This window comes from Herpailurus yagouaroundi, unplaced genomic scaffold, assembly GCF_014898765.1.
Source record: "Herpailurus yagouaroundi ecotype Mexico unplaced genomic scaffold, PumYag 161, whole genome shotgun sequence".
Taxonomy (NCBI): Eukaryota; Metazoa; Chordata; class Mammalia; order Carnivora; family Felidae; genus Herpailurus; species Herpailurus yagouaroundi.
Genome location: NW_024412402.1, coordinates 9,734,677 through 9,750,779, shown reverse-complemented (window position 1 = coordinate 9,750,779; position 16,103 = coordinate 9,734,677). Strand labels below are relative to the sequence as shown.

Here is a 16,103-nt window from a genome sequence, read left to right as displayed (position 1 = left end):
CAGTCTCCATGTGGGACAGCCCCCTTCCCTGACCTCTCCTCCCCTCATCACCATGACAAGCCGGGCCCCCTGACAAGCGGAGGAGTGTTTTACTGAAGGGATAGGAGGAGGGAGTGACCTTGCCCATGTACAACCTCCATTCCCAATGTGAAAGTGCTTGTACTGGGGACATCTTGTCCCCAGGCTCTTTGGGGCCCCTGTGCCCTTGTTAGAGGCTTTAGGCAGTGGGGGCAGGCAGTCCCTGTGACTGTGACCACAGGAGAGCATCCAGATGGGTCTGGGCTCTGAGGTGTCATTCAAGGCCTTCCTTATGTTCAGCTCCAGCAGATCTGATTAACAAAGGATTATGTGTGTCCTACGTGCTAATCAAGGTACAGTAAACACTTTGAGACACAAGGGAGCTGGGGTTATCACTGGGTGGCTCAGTTTACTGGATAAGAAGCAGGCCGGCAAAGAGCTGAAGCAGTGCCTCCAAACCCCACCCTAAGTGAGGAGCCCAGATCTGCTCTCCCAGTTATGATCGAAGCCTCTCCGCATGGTAGGAGCAGAGTAAATCGTTGGATCAGTCAAGCGGTAAACATGCACTTCGTGATAAATCAGCACTCCTGCCCCCCAAGGAACTGACAGACTAGTGAGGGAGCTGGAAACAAGGCAAGATCACGTGCAAGGGGTCTGGGGCTATCGGTGCAATGTTAGGTCCCAGAAGGAAAACCCCAGCGTGGACAGGCATGGTCAGACAGAGCTTTCTGGAGGAGTGGGACTTGAGCCTTAAAGAAGAGGTGGTGGAAGGAATAGCACGAGCAAAGGCCCTGGGGTAGGAAGCCGTGTGGAAGGCCGCGAGGAGAAACTCTAATGACAGGGTGGCAGCCTGGGATCGGGGAGAGAGCTCTCGTGGGAAGAGTGGCACCGACATCTGGAAGCGATGCTAGGATCTTGAGCAGGGGATCTAACAGTCATTACGAAGGAACAAGCACCAGGCGTTGATGATGGGTTGGACCAAGGCGCCGGGAGAGCCAAGGCCTGAAGCCACGATGAGAAGCACCATGGTGCCACCAGTAGAAATGCAGGAGATGAGAATGGAGGGCGGGTGTGTTCGCTTTGGCCAGGGCAAGGTGGGACGGCGGCGTGCTCTGAGGCAGCCGGATACTGGCTGACACACTGCCAGGGTTTCTACCTAGAGCAGCCTGCTGGCCCAGATGCAGTGCCCACCCCCCTACGGTGACTCACGAGTCTGTGTGTAGCTGGCCGGTGTCCTGTCCTGGGCCAGAAAGGAGGAGACCGGTGGGCAGACTGGAGAATCCCCCCAGAACCCCTCCCCCTCCCCCATCCCTGCCCGGTCCTCGGGGCCTCCAGCCCAGGAGCACCGGGCTTGCGTCTGGCCTCTCAGGTCTGCAGAGGCTCGAGACACGGCCAGATGGGGTTTCTGAAGATTTTCTCCAGCTCACGTCTGCTCGTGCCCAGGCCTGCCGCCGTTCATTCATTATTCAGCAGTCACGGAGCGCTCACTGAGTGAGTGTCTATCTCTGGGGTTGGGGGTAGGGGTCGAGTGTGTGTGGCCCTCCCAGACTCTTGAACCTGCTTGCTTACCGCCAGCGCGTGGGTTGGGAGTGTAACGGGGAGCGGGCTCCCCACGGTGCAGGGGGTGGAAAGTCCCCTCCAGCTCCACCAAGGAGAGATGGGGCCTCTCCTCCCTGGCACTTGGCGGGAAGATCTCTCTCCCGCGCTGGATCCCTGTGTTTGTTTCCTAGGAGCGCGAACCAGGGGGCCTAAAAAACCAGAAATGGGTTCTCTCGCAATCTAGGGAGGCTAAAAATGCAAAATCAAGATGTCGGCGGGGCGGTGCCGTCTCCGCAGGCTCTGGGGAGGGTCCTTCCTTGCCTCCTCGGGGACTCCCCGCAGCCCTCGAGTTGTGGGTGCAGCGCCCCGGCCTCTCCCCGGGAGGCCTTACACCCCTTTTCCTCCGCGCCCGTCTCTCCTGGGGACTTGACGTATCCCTTTGCGGGGGACACCGTTCAGGCCGTACCAGTCCCCATGCCCGGTGATGTATTCGATACACGCGTGCTTTCCAGAAGTCTGCAAGGCGAGACGGCCTCCCTTCCAACATCCCGCGGCCGTCCTTGTCTCAAGGCAACCAGTGTCCCAACCAGAAACTTCTGTGTGCCGGACTCTAGGGCCGGGGTGGGGTCAGCGCACCGGGGCTGGGGCCAAGCCTGGGCAGCTTCCAGTTTTGCTGGAACGCAGCCTCTCCTGTTCCTCCCGTCTTACCGTCCACGGCCGCTTTCGAGCTACGGTGGCCGGGCTGAGTCATCTGAACAGAGACCCAGGGCCTGCAAAGCCTAAAATGTTTCCCGGCTGGCCCTACACACAGAAAGTTTGCTGACTCCTGGTTTAGGGTGCTCTCACGGCGATGACCTGGAAGTGCTTTCCAAGTAACTCAAAATGGCACCACCTCCTTTTGTTCCTGAAAGCGTTCCGGTGTTCAGGGTAATTGCGGAGTTGAGTGTTCTCGCATCTCGAAAATGGGAATAAAAACGCCTCCCACCTTCTAGAATGCTGGGGGAGTCGGGCCGCAGAATTTAATGAGACAATTCGTTAATCGAGGCGCATGGCACGTCATAAGCATTCCGTAAGTGTTAGCTATTTTTATTATTAGTGATCATTTTCCCAACGTTCTGGAGAAGGAAGACCAGAGACGGGGGAGAAGCGGGTTCCCACCCTGACGTGAGAATACTCCCCAAGTCCGCTTTGTACTCCTCGGCAAGGAGCCAAAGAAGAACTGCCTGACCCCATTTTATAGCCGGAGAAAGCGAGGCCCGGTGGGTCTCCACCGAGACCACCCTGGAGCAGGAGCAGGTTTGCGGTCCAAGTCTCACAGATGCCGCCCTTCACGACCCTCAGCCCAGCCTTTCACACACACGCCGATCCTGCCAGCTGTGCCCGCACGCACGCAGGCGGTGGGCAGCTAGGGTCCCACGGGCCCCCGGCGCCCCGGGCGTCTCCCCACCACCCCTCAGAGCGAAGCTGATTGCTTCCATGCAATTTGAATTCATTTCATGCTTCAGGTGGAGCTTGGCAAATCAGGGGAGACGTGCAGCCCAAGTGGGTGCAATCAAATTAACAACGCCACGGCCCTGGCTCTTTAAGAAGGGAGAAAACAAAGCAGGCACCAGAAGGCACCCCCCCCCCCAACACCAGCTCTTCTCTGGGGAAGCCTGGAGCTCCTGCCTGGCTGAGCTGAAAGAGCCACCCGCCCCGCCACCCTGCGCACCAACAATGCCCCTTTGTGGCAGCTTATCTCACACCTCCAAACAGGGCTACGTTCTTGCGTTCTTGTCACGATCTTGTTAACAAGGAGGAAACACAAGCCTGGGGGGGGGGGGGGGGGGGGGGGTGGGGGGGGCGGGGGGGGGGGGGGGGGGGGGCACTCACCTCACATGGGTACATGTAATCCTTCCAGAAACAAAAGATGGAGCTGCTGAGAGCTGCTGAGCCAGGAGGCTCCCTTCTCCTCTGACAAGTGGGTTTACAGAGCTCTCAAGAGCCTTTGGGGGGGGGGGGTATCTCCTGTCCCCTGGAAAATCTTCTCTCAGAGGGCAAAGAGGGGGATATCCAAAAAAGCATTTAGCGTGCCCAGAGCTTCCTAACTAGGGAGAAGCTCTGTGCAAATCCTGAAGACATTTCAGTTAGACTCTCAGAAGGACTTTCTGGAAAAGGAAAGCTCCTTCCTTGGAGACAGCGAAGAAAAGCAGGACTTTGCCGCCCTTCCTCCAATCCTGTTGGCTTTAAGATTGTCCTCCCCGCCACAGAGGAGGAACCAGAGGTGGAAGATGAGGCCCATCCAGCCCCGCGGTTCCTCCCAAACCATGTGTGACAAGCCCCCCCCACCCCGGCCTCCACCCTGCACCAATGAAACCAGAGCCTCTGAGCATGGGGACTGTGCAACAAGAATTTTTTTGAAGCTTTCCAGGTAATTCGTATGTGCAGCCAGCCCCGAGGACCTCCTGCACCCTCTCCCCCAGGCCCCCCACCTAGGAGAGCAAAATAGCCCAACCCCTTAGTCTCCTGGTTCCCAGACCAATCTTCTTGCCCCCAAATGTGGCCACATTTCTCTTCGAAGAAGCTGGGCTCTTTGCCCCCCACCCCAGTGCTGGCGACCCGGTCGCCTGTCTACTGCCCTTCTCTGGCCGGTGTCGCGTCGTGGGTAAAACCACGGGCCCCTGGGGCGAGCCCTGGCTCTGCCACTTACTAGCTGTGTGACCTTGGGCGGTTTACTTCTCTGAGTCTCAGTCTCCCCATTTGAAACGTGGGAACCAAGATAAGGTGGTTGTGAGGATGATGTGAGTTTATGCACATGAAAAGCCCCGGACGGTGCAGGCCTCGGGAACGTAAAACACCGTGAGGACTACATACTCCGGTCCAGGAGTGACATGGAGAGGTGCCTGTCCTTCCTCTCGGGATGTGACACTCCGTGCCTTTTCCACATGTTATCAGGCCTCTCCCAGCAGCCGGTGGCATTCCCGTTCTGTGTCTTCCGCATTCTCCTTCCCACACACACTGTTCCTCTCCTTTGGGTATTCATAACTGAATCTTCCCTCCCTGGTGGCTTGGGGACTTGTCAGAAACACCAGCTGAGCTCCACTCACCAGGCGGAAGAGAGGGAGGGAGACGGAGACAGAGGACGCCTGACTCACGGCCAGCCCCACCTGGCCTGGCCTCCTGGCCCCACCAACCCAGGCCCGCTCCAGATCCCGGGCTCCTGCGCTCCCCCGGGATTCATCGGCACTACATCATCCACAACCCCCCCCCCCCCCGCCAGCTCCCCACTCTTGGGATAAAGCCCAGAGTGGGAGAAAAATCAAGCAGGCAGAAGGAGAAGGCTGGAATGGAACCAAAGGAAAGGGAGCTGACGAATTGTCAGGGGACTTGGGGCTTGGCCTCCTTCCTGCCATTCACCAGCTGTGTGACCTTAGACAAACCACTTAACCTCTCTGAGCCTCCACTTCCTCACCGGTAATATAGAGGCTGAGACCCGCCCCCCCCCCCAGGCCCCCTCCTTAACAAGAATTAAGCTCCTTGCAAAGGCTGCTCAAGGTCTATGCAAACTTGCCAGGAACTTTCCCCAGCCTGGGAAGTAGGGCCCCAGAGCCCCATCTCCAAGCCTCGGGTTGGTGGGAAAGTCTGTGGAGGCTGGGGGTGAGCAAGGAAGCGGAGCTGTCTCGCGGTGTTTTAAAAATCTATCAGCCTCTCACATCAAATTAAAATGTAAATAGCAGCTGGTCTGGGCAGGACCTCGGGGGTGACAGGAGCCGGCCTGCGAGTAATTTCACAGACGGGAACCGGTTACATCGGATTCTGACAACTGTCTTGTTTCTGAAATTGATTTCCTCTCCCCTCGGCTTGCTGCCCCAGGAGGGTCCCGGAGCGAGGGGAGGGGGGGATTCCGCCCAGCCTGGTGCCTTTCTCCTCTCCGTGACGCCTGCCAAGAAGGCCCCAGAGGAACCAGGAGGAGAAAATCTGAAATTTCGGCATGGCTGTAAAGCAGCGGCCTGGGCACCAAAGGCCCGACAAGGTTCCTCCCTGCCCTGGAGCGAGTCTGACTGCGGGCCCAAGCAGGTGGGCCCGGGGCACTGGCAGGGAACAAGAGAGGTGCCTTGCGCGTGGGAGCTTTCCACAGATATGCCGAGCCCTGAACAGAGATGCTTCCGCCCTGGGGAGTCTCACAGCCAGAGACAAGGATCCCAGGATGCTGCCGTCTAAGACACGCACCGTGCCGGGGATGCCCTATGCCCATAGGAGGGACAAGTGCAATGACATGGGGTATCAGGGAAGGGGCCCCGGATGTCACCTGTGGCCTCGACCAGAGTTGCTCCGATTTGGCCACGTGTGGTGCCAGGCAGCGTACCGGGCGCGGGACTGTAACGCTTTGGACAAAACTGGCTCAGTTCACACGGGACTGCCTATAGGACCTCAGGGAAATGGCCCGCCCTCTCCCTCTCCGCCTAAAGGGGCTGTATTGGAAGGGGCTGTGTATTAGAGGCGGCTGGCCTACATGGGTCTCCTCGATGCCTCTCCGCCCAGCCCCTCCCTGTTCCCGAGTCCCCAGGGAATCTCCCCCTGCACCCCTCTTTGTAAAAAGAAATTAGGTTTTCCTGGCTGTTAATTGAATTACACTGCGGGAAAGCAGAGAAATTGTATCTCATTAAAGCCTCCTGTGTCCCATTGGCGCATCATGTTGCCTATGTGGCTGCTATTGGCATTTGTCACACAGGACTCAGCCCCGTGCCTACGAGCCCTTCTCTTCCTCCCCTGCTGTGCCTCTAAAGCTGTAGTCCCTGATGCCTGCCCGGGAGGGTCCTGCTGGGGCTGCCCACCACAGAGGAGCCACAGCCCCTCGGTGCCAGCCAGATGCCGGGTGCGTGCAAGGCAGACAGACAGTAAGAGGTGGCCGTCCCCTGCGACCACAGTAGCAGGGACTTAGAGAGGGAAGAAGTGCCTTCTGAAAGCCTTGGTCTCCTCATTTGAGAAATGAGGATAATAAGACTTCTCCTGGTTGCTGCTGAGGGCGGAATCCCTGAGCAGTAAAGCCAAGAGGCTAAAGCACGCAGCTTATCGTCTGCTCCATCGTGGGCATCACGGGCCCGGGGAGGCCATAGAGCTTAGTCAAGAAACATGTCGGGACCCAGGCTTTGGAGCCGGGAGTATCGACAGGACCTACGTCCCCTGAGTTAATTCAGTTAAAGTACTAAAATACTGCCAGCACATGGTAGAGGGTAAGTTCCCAGTGAAAGGTGATCATAAAAGTGTGTGTGTGTGTGTGTGTGTGTGTGTGTGTGTGTGTGTGTGTGTGGACAGCGGGGGCACTTATGTAATGGAGGGCTGTGGGTAGATGTACCCTAGGCAACATCAGGGTATCGACATGCAGCCGACAACCGCATCATGTTATGTGTATGTGACGCCAGGTAGGAGTCTATGGTAAGGATGTCAGAGCACAGGAGACTGTGTTGGTGACTTTGGGGTGTGCTCTTATCACTGCTTGTGTGTGTGCGTGTATCTGTGCTCCTGTGGGTAGGTGACTGAACATGAACATCTCTCTAGGGAATCCTTAAGGGCAGGGGGGGTGGGGGGGCGGCTGCCTTCCACCCAGAAAGCCCCCTGGGGCACAGAGCAGTGAGTGTTTAGGTTCAGTCGTGTTGGTGACCGTGAATCAGTGGAGCAGAGAGACCTTGCGATCCGGGGCAAGAGGCAAGGGGGAGGGGGAGGGGGAGGGAGGAGGAGAGGAGATGGGCCCCCAGTGTGTGGGCACAGGAGGGCACTGTGGCCCTGGGAGGCCGGGGACGAGGCTGGGGAAGAGGCGCAGCGGTAGAGTTCTCCGTTCTGGTGTTGGCAGGGAGACCGTGCGGGGCAGAGAGGAGAGAGGAGGCAGGTTGTCTGCTTCTTGCCGAGGACAGAGGGCTGCAGACTCCTGTAGGCAAGGAGAGCCTGGTGGATCATAGAACTGCCTCCCAGAGTAGTGAGCCAGATTCCCAGAGACCCAGACATTTTTCCCTCTCTCCAGAGACCCAGACACTCCCAAGGGCGAGGTGCTCTGGTCCTGCCTGGGTCTCCTCTGCCTTTGCCCAGGGTTGCCTACTTCTGGTGCAGGGGATCACTGCCTCCCATTGCAACACTTTCCCTAAACAGCAAAAACTACCAGAAAATTCTTTCTTTGGCCACATAGGACGTCTGTCCTTCCCCCTTTATCAAGAACCATTGTGTCTTGTTCCCATGCCCCTCCCCGCAAGTTACAGACCCCCGGTTTTCGGCCACTCTTCAGATTTCACAGTCTGCGCTGTGCCCATCTTCCTGGTCACGCTCCAGCTTGTTAATGTCCTCCGTCAAGTGCCCGGGACGGGCTGTCCTGTTTCATGAGTCACCTGGGGCCGTCCTTGTGATGCTAAAGAACTGGGGAATCTCTCTTCCAGCATCTGCCATCAGTGTTCCAGCCCTGGGTGGCGAGCTTCCCCTCTCCCATCAGCCCGCCCTTCAGATACACTGCGGTTTCCTAGCGGTGTGCCCGTAAGCAAATCACTTCCCTGTATGGCCTCAGTTTCTTCATTTGTAGAACAAAGGGTCTGGGTCACTCAGCAGGAGCAAAGCCAAGTCACCTGTGTAACTTGAACTCTTCTCATCGTCCCACGTTCAAAAAGTGAAAAAAGAAACAACTGAGATTCATAGTAATAGTTTGCAGTTGACTCTTGAACGATGCAGGGGGTAAGGGTGCCGACCCCTCAAAGCAGCAAAAAAAAATCCGCGTATAACTTTTGGGTTCCCCAGAACTTAACTGCTAATCGCCTACTGTTGACCAGAAACCTTACCATTACATAAACAGTCCATTAACACATATTGTGCATGTCGTGTGTATTACAGACTGTGTCCTTAACAATAAAGTCACCTAGAGAAAAGAAAATGTTATTAAGAAGATCGTAAGGAAGAGAAAAATACATTCACAGTGCTGGACTATATTCATTTTTTAACATCCGCCTGTAAGTGGACCCATGCAGCCCAAACCTGTGTTGTTCAAGAGTCAACCGTATTTCATTTAACTCAGTGTCTCTAAAATATTAACGTGTAACCAGTGCGACATTCTTGAGGATATAGTTTACATTATTCTTTTTCTGCCTACGTTTTCGAAGCCCAGTGCGAGCCGTACATTCACAGCACATCTCAGTTCGTGGGAGCCACATTTCAAGCGCCCAGGAGCCACATGTGGCTGGTAACTGCCATATCGAACGTTACTTGGGTTCTGCAAATCTAGGTCTCTGTGATTCTGTGGAATAGTCTGGCAAGTGACATCTTAAGAGGTGCATGCGTTTATCTGGGGCTTGCCTTGGAACAGCAGAGGGAGGGGCCTGAGAGCCCTGGGTTGGGAATAGTGCCCAGGTTTCTCCAGTAGCTGCTACGTGGCAGGCCCTTCACGTATATGGACTTATTGGCCCCCAAAACAACTCTGCAGGGAGGTGGCCTGTCTTCATACCACAGGTGGCGAACCTGAGGTTGACTCTACTGTATTAAAGGCTCCGTACTTGGTGAAGACACAAGTAGGGCCCATGCCTGCCTGGCCCCCAACCCCTTCAAGCTGGGTGGGGGGGCCACAGAAGAGCCTCCTCTTCTTAGATGGGCTCCTCTGGACATGCTCTGAGCTTTGAGGCTGTGAGGAGAGCGTTGGGTTGTACTGAGCCGATACTCACTACAATAACCGTGGTTGAAACGAACCCTCCCCTGCCCCGGGACTAAAGGACCAAGTGGGCTCTGAGACTTATCCAGGATCTCCCGAGGCCCTCTTTTCTCTAGTTGCCCCCATGTCTGTCTCTTTAAACAAACATGATTGGGAAGACTCCCTGGGGTGGGACTGGCATGTATGGATGCACAGGTTGTGCACTGCTCAAAGGTGCAGGGCCTAAGGGGCAAGTGGAGCCTGAAGCCCAGGTCTTTTCCCACTGGCCAGACTACGGTTCTTGGCACTGGGTTGCATCCAGCCAGAGGGGTGCCTTTATAATCCCCACACATGCCCTGGACAGGCTAGGGCAGCCCTGCCTGGAGAACAAAACAGGGATGTGCTACAAGTTTCTGGATCTGGTGCGGAGCTTTGACGTGCTCCTACCAGAAGGAGATTCTTCTTTTCCTCCGACTTCCTCAAACCTCTTCTTCTCCAGGAAGGCCTCAGGGCTTGGCCCACTCAGGGGTCCCCGGCCCCTGTCTCTGGCCATTCACCGTGGGGCGAGCAGAGGTAGCCCATGTGCCCCTGCCCCCACACCCCTGAATTTCAATCCTTCAGAAAAAAAAAAAAATGGAGGCATCTGCAATGCAAGGCCTGACTTGTTGATGTAAAATCTCACTCTATATTCTACCCAGGTTTATACGAGTGAATTATGCAAATCTTTGATGGAAAATATTCCTCCACACATCCTTGAGAGTGTAAAACCTTAGTCAATAATTCATACACGGATGTCTCTGACTGCAGGCTTTTTCTTCATTATAACTTGCACCTCGTTATTTGTCTTTCGCGTTTTATTGTATATCCTGGTGTAATGCTGTGCATTATAAAATTTATCTGCTTCGTTATTTGATGAGCTAGGGCTGGGGATTGTGCTCGGAGGCTGGTGCAGGGGCCAGGGGCCAGGGCTGGCTTCAGTGTCAAGTCCCGTAAGACAGAAGGCCGAGAAGGTGGCTGGCTGCATCGTGTGACTTCTGGGACACCAGACACTGCCCTTCATCCCCCACACCTGTTTCAAACGTCTCCTCACCCACCGACTGGTGTCTCAGGGCACATCATCGTTAGGGCTGCATGGCATCCTTTGTCCTTAGAAGTCAGGTGACCCTGGAGAGTTGCTGGGAAGAACTTTGAGTAGGTCTGTAATACTGGAGGGTATTGCAGGGAGAGGGGCGCCTGGGTGGCTCAGTCAGTTAAGCGTCTGACTTCAGCTCAGGTCATGGTCACGCGGTTCACAGCGTGAACCACAGAAAAGTCCTGAGGACACTGGGAGGGAAAGAAAAGATCAGCCACTGACATGGAGCAGGGACCCGGTGCCCCAGAGGGCAGCTGGGGGGTGTTCGGACAGAGACTGGGAGCCGTCTTGCACGGTTGCCCAGGCAGGCCATTGATGGGGTATGATGATGAGCTGGGTCTCTGCTCTGCAGAATTCAGTGTGGGGAGGGGTCCTCTTCCCACCAAGGGTGGGGGTGGGAAGGTGGAGTGATGTCTGATTCTCACTGTCAACCACTGCCAGCCCAGTCTGTGGGCTCCAGAGTGGCTAATGGGCTAACGGGCATCCCGCAGACGAGAGCCACTGCGTCCTGTACTCAGACAGGCAGGTTTTCCCAGGAAGGGGGTGAGGAGAAGGCAAGGGCAAGGACAGTCTTGCAGGTGCATCACACCACTTTGCTTCCTGGGGTCTGCCCTACGTACGGCTGTCTCTGCTCTAGCAGGCCCCATGGCCTGGGGTGCCCATCTAAGTCCCGCTGTGTCCCGTATGCATTTCCCCAGCATAGAACTTGCCATCCTGTGCCAGGATTGCTAGTCTTGTCTGTGCTCACCGCTACCATGAAACTCCTTGAGATCTGGTTTGTCCTGTTCACTGTTGGAACCCAGTACAAAGCCCGGCACATAACAGGTGCTCAATAAATGCTCGTTGAATGGATGGATGGTGCCTCCCCAGATACCCTCAGTCAAAGGTAATTTCTCCTAACACCTCTGTGCGACACTGCTCAGATCCTCCACATTTTCATGGGGTTCCTGCAGGTGTCTGTCCCCCTCCCCTCTCCCCCTCCTTCCAAGAGGCAAGGACCCTGTCTCACAGCGTGCATGTCCCCCAGGCCTACCACAGTGCCACGTAATGGCATGGACGCTCAATGCGTATTTGTTGACTTGGAGGGAGGAGAGTGGGGACAGGATTTCCCTGGCAGCCGAGACCATCCTTCCCTCTGCCCGGCCCCTCCTCCTGCTGCTAGCCAAGGTGCTCAGGCCCAGAAGAGGGTCAAGATCTAGACGCTTCTTTTCAGGGCACTGGGAGTGGCCTCCTGATGGCCAGCTGGGGCCTTGGTTGTTTCATGGTGATTTTCTCAGCTCAGCGGGGAGGTGGGGAGAAACCCGTTAAAGCTGCTTGAGCGAACCTTAATAATGGCGATGCTCTGCAGGGTTTTCTGTTGCATTTTGTTTGGATGAACAGGGGAGCTTCTCAGCTGTTCGAGAGGAGTAAACCAGCTGAGCCTGAGCCTTGGAGAGAGCCTGAGCCATGGACACAAAGCAAAGGCCCCAGTACGTTAGAGTAGGGTTCATAACTAACCTAGGGTCCAGAGACCACCCCCCCCACCCCCCTCAGAAAGTCCATGGATCTGATCCAAGGGGTCTATGAATTTGCATAGGAGAAGAGAGCCCATCTTTTTTCCCACCAACTTAGAGCTGACATGTAGTATTTCCTTCCATGTTGAATATAAGCAACAAACCACAGCAGAAGCAGCACCCGAGGCCCCCACCAGCAGAAATACACAGATGCTTTCGTACCACACTTCTCGCATTTATGCTTATCGCCGTTACAGAATCGTGCTAATGTAACTCAGCACTAGACAGCATTTGATAAAGGGTAATAAAAAAACACATATTGATATGTGATATACTATGTGAAAAGTTTGCCTTTGAAGGTTTTTAATATTTGTATAGCCATACTTCAATATATCTGGTTTCCTTTGTAGTTCTGTATATATTGTGCGTTTTAAAACATGCTGAAAAGGTGTCCGCGGAATATAAGAATCCCTGGTGAAGAGAGAGGCCACTCCAGTCATGGGTAGGGAGGCGGAAAAGGAAGATAGGCAAGTGGGGTTTCTGACAGCCCCCCACAACTTTTGATAGACCCCGTCCCTGGGGCTAAGGCGCTCTGCAGGGGAGGGGTAGTGGGGGCGGGGCCTCTGCGCAAGGCACACGCCCCTCCCCCAGGCTGGCCGACGCCCCCCCCCCCCCCCTCACTGGGGCCTCCTGCACCTCCTCCCCTCCCCAGTCCCGGCCATGATCACCTCCCACCCCAACACCACCATCGCCATCAAGGGTCACGCCAAGGAGCTCAACTGCACAGCCAGGGGTGAGCGGCCCATCATCATCCGCTGGGAGAAGGGGGACACGGTCATCGACCCCGACCGAGTCATGAGGTACGCCATCGCCACCAAGGACAACGGCGATGAGGTTGTCTCCACACTGAAGGTGAGCAACCACGCCCCGGTCTCAGGGGGACCCCACTCTCTGAAAGTGGGGAGCCCGCAATTTTACTGCTGTATCTATTGGAAGTAGATGGGGATCTGGGAGCCCCTCCCCTCACCCCCAAAAGCACCTCCCCTTTCCTACCTATTTCCCTTCTTCATTGGGGAGCCTCTGCCTTAGAACCTCACTATGCCTCCTTCCTGACAACCCTACAGCCGTTAAATGTGTGGAACCCTCAGCCCTTCTCCCTGTTCTGGAACCCCTGGACTCCATCCTCCCTCCCGGACCCCTCCGCTCCTCCCTCCCTCTGGGACTCCTCAGTCCCTCCCCTTCTCCCTCGACTTTCAGCCCTTCCCTCCCTCTTGAGAGCCCCTCAGCCCCTTTTCCCCACTCTCCTGGGGTCCCTCAGCCCCTGTCTTTCTCCCCCTCGTGCCCCCTCAGCCCCTCCCTGCCTGGACTCCTCCACACCTCCATCCTTGGAACTTTCAGGGAAGAGGAGCCCTTGACAAAGCCCTTGTGGGCCCCTCTCCCAGGAGACGTGGCCTTGCTGCCCCCCACTAGAGTGAGCCCCCTTCAGCAGACCAGCTCTAAAGCACTCTCCCCATTTCCTTCCTCTCTCCCCATCCTCCTGCCCTGCGGGCCACCTCCCAGCTCAAGCCAGCTGACCGTGGGGACTCTGTGTTCTTCAGCTGCCACGCCATCAACTCATATGGGGAGGACCGGGGCTTGATCCAACTCACTGTGCAAGGTACCTGTGCCCCACCGTTCCCAAGCCCTTCCCCGGGGAGCCAGCTGCCCGCTGCCAGCTCCACCTCAAGAACGGGGTCATCACCCACACCGTGGTGGAGGATGATAGGAACTGGCCTCTGAGAAGAGCCTTCCTACGCTCTCCCTTCCGGCCAGAGCGGGGCAGTAAGGGCCCTGCCAGGCACACTTCGGACGGCAAGGTTTACACCGACCGCCGTCACTGTAGAACGCACTGCCGCTTCCAGAAGTGGGGGGCATCTGGGTTTGTGGCCCCGGACCCGGGAGGAGATGAGGGCAGGAGAGTCAAGCCGGGAAAAGTTGAGAGCTCTTCACGGAGGGCAAACAGACTCTCGGGTCAGGGGGATCCTTGCAAGAGGGCCTGCCCTCCCACCGGCCAACGAAGAGACGGGGAACAAAGCAGGAGACCACGCTTAGGCCCCACTCTGCCTCTGGGCCCCACCGCTGGGCCTCCCCCTGACCCACCTTGCCCTGACCCCCGGGTTCAGAGCCCATGGGAAGACCACGGCTGGCACCAATTCCCCGGGACACAGCAGAACCCTGGCCTTCTCTGGAGATAGGCAGGAGGCCATGCTCTCTGCTGCCGCCCTCACCCCTGCTCCTTCCTTCTGCCGCTCCCCAGAACCCCCTGACCCCCCAGAGCTGGAGATCCGGGAGGTGAAGGCCCGGAGCATGAACCTGCGCTGGACCCAGCGATTCGACGGGAATAGCATCATCACGGGCTTCGATATTGAATACAAGAACAAATCAGGTAGGGTGAAGGCTCAGCCTATGGTGGCCCTGTGCCCGTGCCCTGTCCGTGCCCCCCTGTGGGGGAGTCCTTGGGCCTCAGAGCTGCCCATCTGAGGCAAACACACCAGCACCCACCAGGCCACAGGCCCTCATCTCTCCCTAAGGGCAGGACTCTGGTTGGGCTAAGAGCTCCGTGAGAGGGGCAGACGATGGGGCAGTTAATGGGGAGGGAGGAGCGCCAGTCCCTTCTTTCCAGGACTGTCCCTGGGCCAAGGGCGACAAGGTGGTCTGACTTAAAGCGGCTGAAAGGCCCGGAGGCAAAGGGCTATGGGCTGAGTCTGTGGGGTCAGAGACATCATGGATTTGGCTAGTCATCTGGACACTCCTGGTTTGGGATTATGGGAGTGCTTGGGGGTCAGAGAGCTGGACCTTGGTGGTCTGCGGGAGACGGGATCCCCTGGAAAAACCTAGATCTAGGTCTTGTCCTCCTGGTATCCCTTCAGAGCCCTCCCCTGGGACCCTAGCTAGCACCGATGAGGCCGTGAAGCCCTGCGGAGCAGAATGACAGTGGGCCCCCAGGTCTCTGGGGAAATGGGGGACCCGTGGTCAGGTGGCAGGAAATGGCGAAGAGGGGGCCTCAGAGGGGGCGAGAGGCCTGGAGTGGACCAAGCCACAGAGTTGCCGCAGGGGCTCATGCTTATGTCTGTTTGACTCTCTCTGGGCGCCTGGTAACCGGGGTTACCCCCGAGAGGGCGCCTGGGTGGCACCCACGTGGGAATGCGAGGCAAGCCTGCTTCTCACTCTGGCTGCTTCTGGACCTTTTGCGTTCGTTTAAGCCTTTGTCAGCTTTTCAAAAACAATTCAGAAATGGGAAGAGAGAGCCTGGAGAACTCACCCCTCCCCAGCCCCCTTTCCTCTGCCAGCTCCAACTAGTTTTCAGGTCTTCGTGTAGCTCCAAGGTTTTGTTTCTCCTGGGGGCTTCTAGACCCTTCCTTAGCACAGCGCACAGTCAGTGGCTGGCTGGGTGTCCTCTCCTCGGGAAGGACCAAGTCTCAGTCCCTGCTGTGTTCCCAGCACCTGGCACACTGCCCGCCACGGGCTTAGATGCTCGGCAGATGGCTGCTGAGTGAGTCAAAGTGAGACCCAGGAAAGCAAAGTCAGAGTTGCATATTCACCTCTTGAGAAGCAGCTCCGTCCGTGACACCAGGTCAGTCATCTCCGGTACAGGTTTCTCCAGGGAGGCGCCCTGCCCTTGGAAGCTTACTGGCTCGTTGGGCAGAAGAGTCAGGCTGCAGCCGGCCACCCAGGAGTCCATCCCTGAGTGTGGGAAGAGGGTGACAGAGAGGACTGGCTGCCACTATCAGAGGCACCGGGGAAGGCTCTCTCTCGTCCCTGCAGGTGCCGCACTGAGAGCTAGGACTTGGGGGTTGGAAGGTGATGGGCCTGGGTTCAGGGAACGGGGAAGGGCAGAGCCCGGAGCAGGTGGAGTTTACCGCAGGGAGTGGCCTGTCTAGCACAGGGCTCTTGGATACAGTCCTTGGGACTAAAATGTGTTCTGGGGCCTCTGGGCTGAGCTTTTTACTTTGCTGGGGAAGGTCACTGAGAGCCACTCTCGATGAGCTCCCAGAGAGAGACTTGGGTAACACGGCACCCTGGAAAGATACATCTGGCGTCCGTGGAAGAATGGGGTTCTGGGAAGTGAGTGGGAGGCTGCGGCTGGGGAGAGGTGGTGAGTGGCCAGGCCTCAGCAGAGACGCGGGGCACGAGGGGAGAGGGGGCTGACTACGTCCATCTCATACGTCAAGACCTCCTGCGGCTGCCCCAGGAGAGGGTGGGCCTGTAGGCCCAACCCCCGTATGGCACTGCCCGCTCTGTCTCC

The 16,103-nt window shown here is 56.9% G+C and overlaps 1 protein-coding gene across 3 annotated transcripts in view; it reads left to right on the top strand.

The window, feature by feature from the left end:
• DSCAML1 (DS cell adhesion molecule like 1) overlaps positions 1-16,103 on the top strand; it is a 350,222-nt gene that overhangs the window by 279,027 nt on the left and 55,092 nt on the right. For all 3 annotated transcript variants that reach the window (XM_040483149.1, XM_040483150.1, XM_040483151.1), the window contains 3 exons: positions 12,531-12,730; positions 13,379-13,475; positions 14,115-14,243. In XM_040483149.1, the coding sequence (XP_040339083.1) occupies positions 12,531-12,730; positions 13,379-13,475; positions 14,115-14,243 (426 nt within the window). The remainder of the gene's footprint in view (positions 1-12,530; positions 12,731-13,378; positions 13,476-14,114; positions 14,244-16,103) is intronic.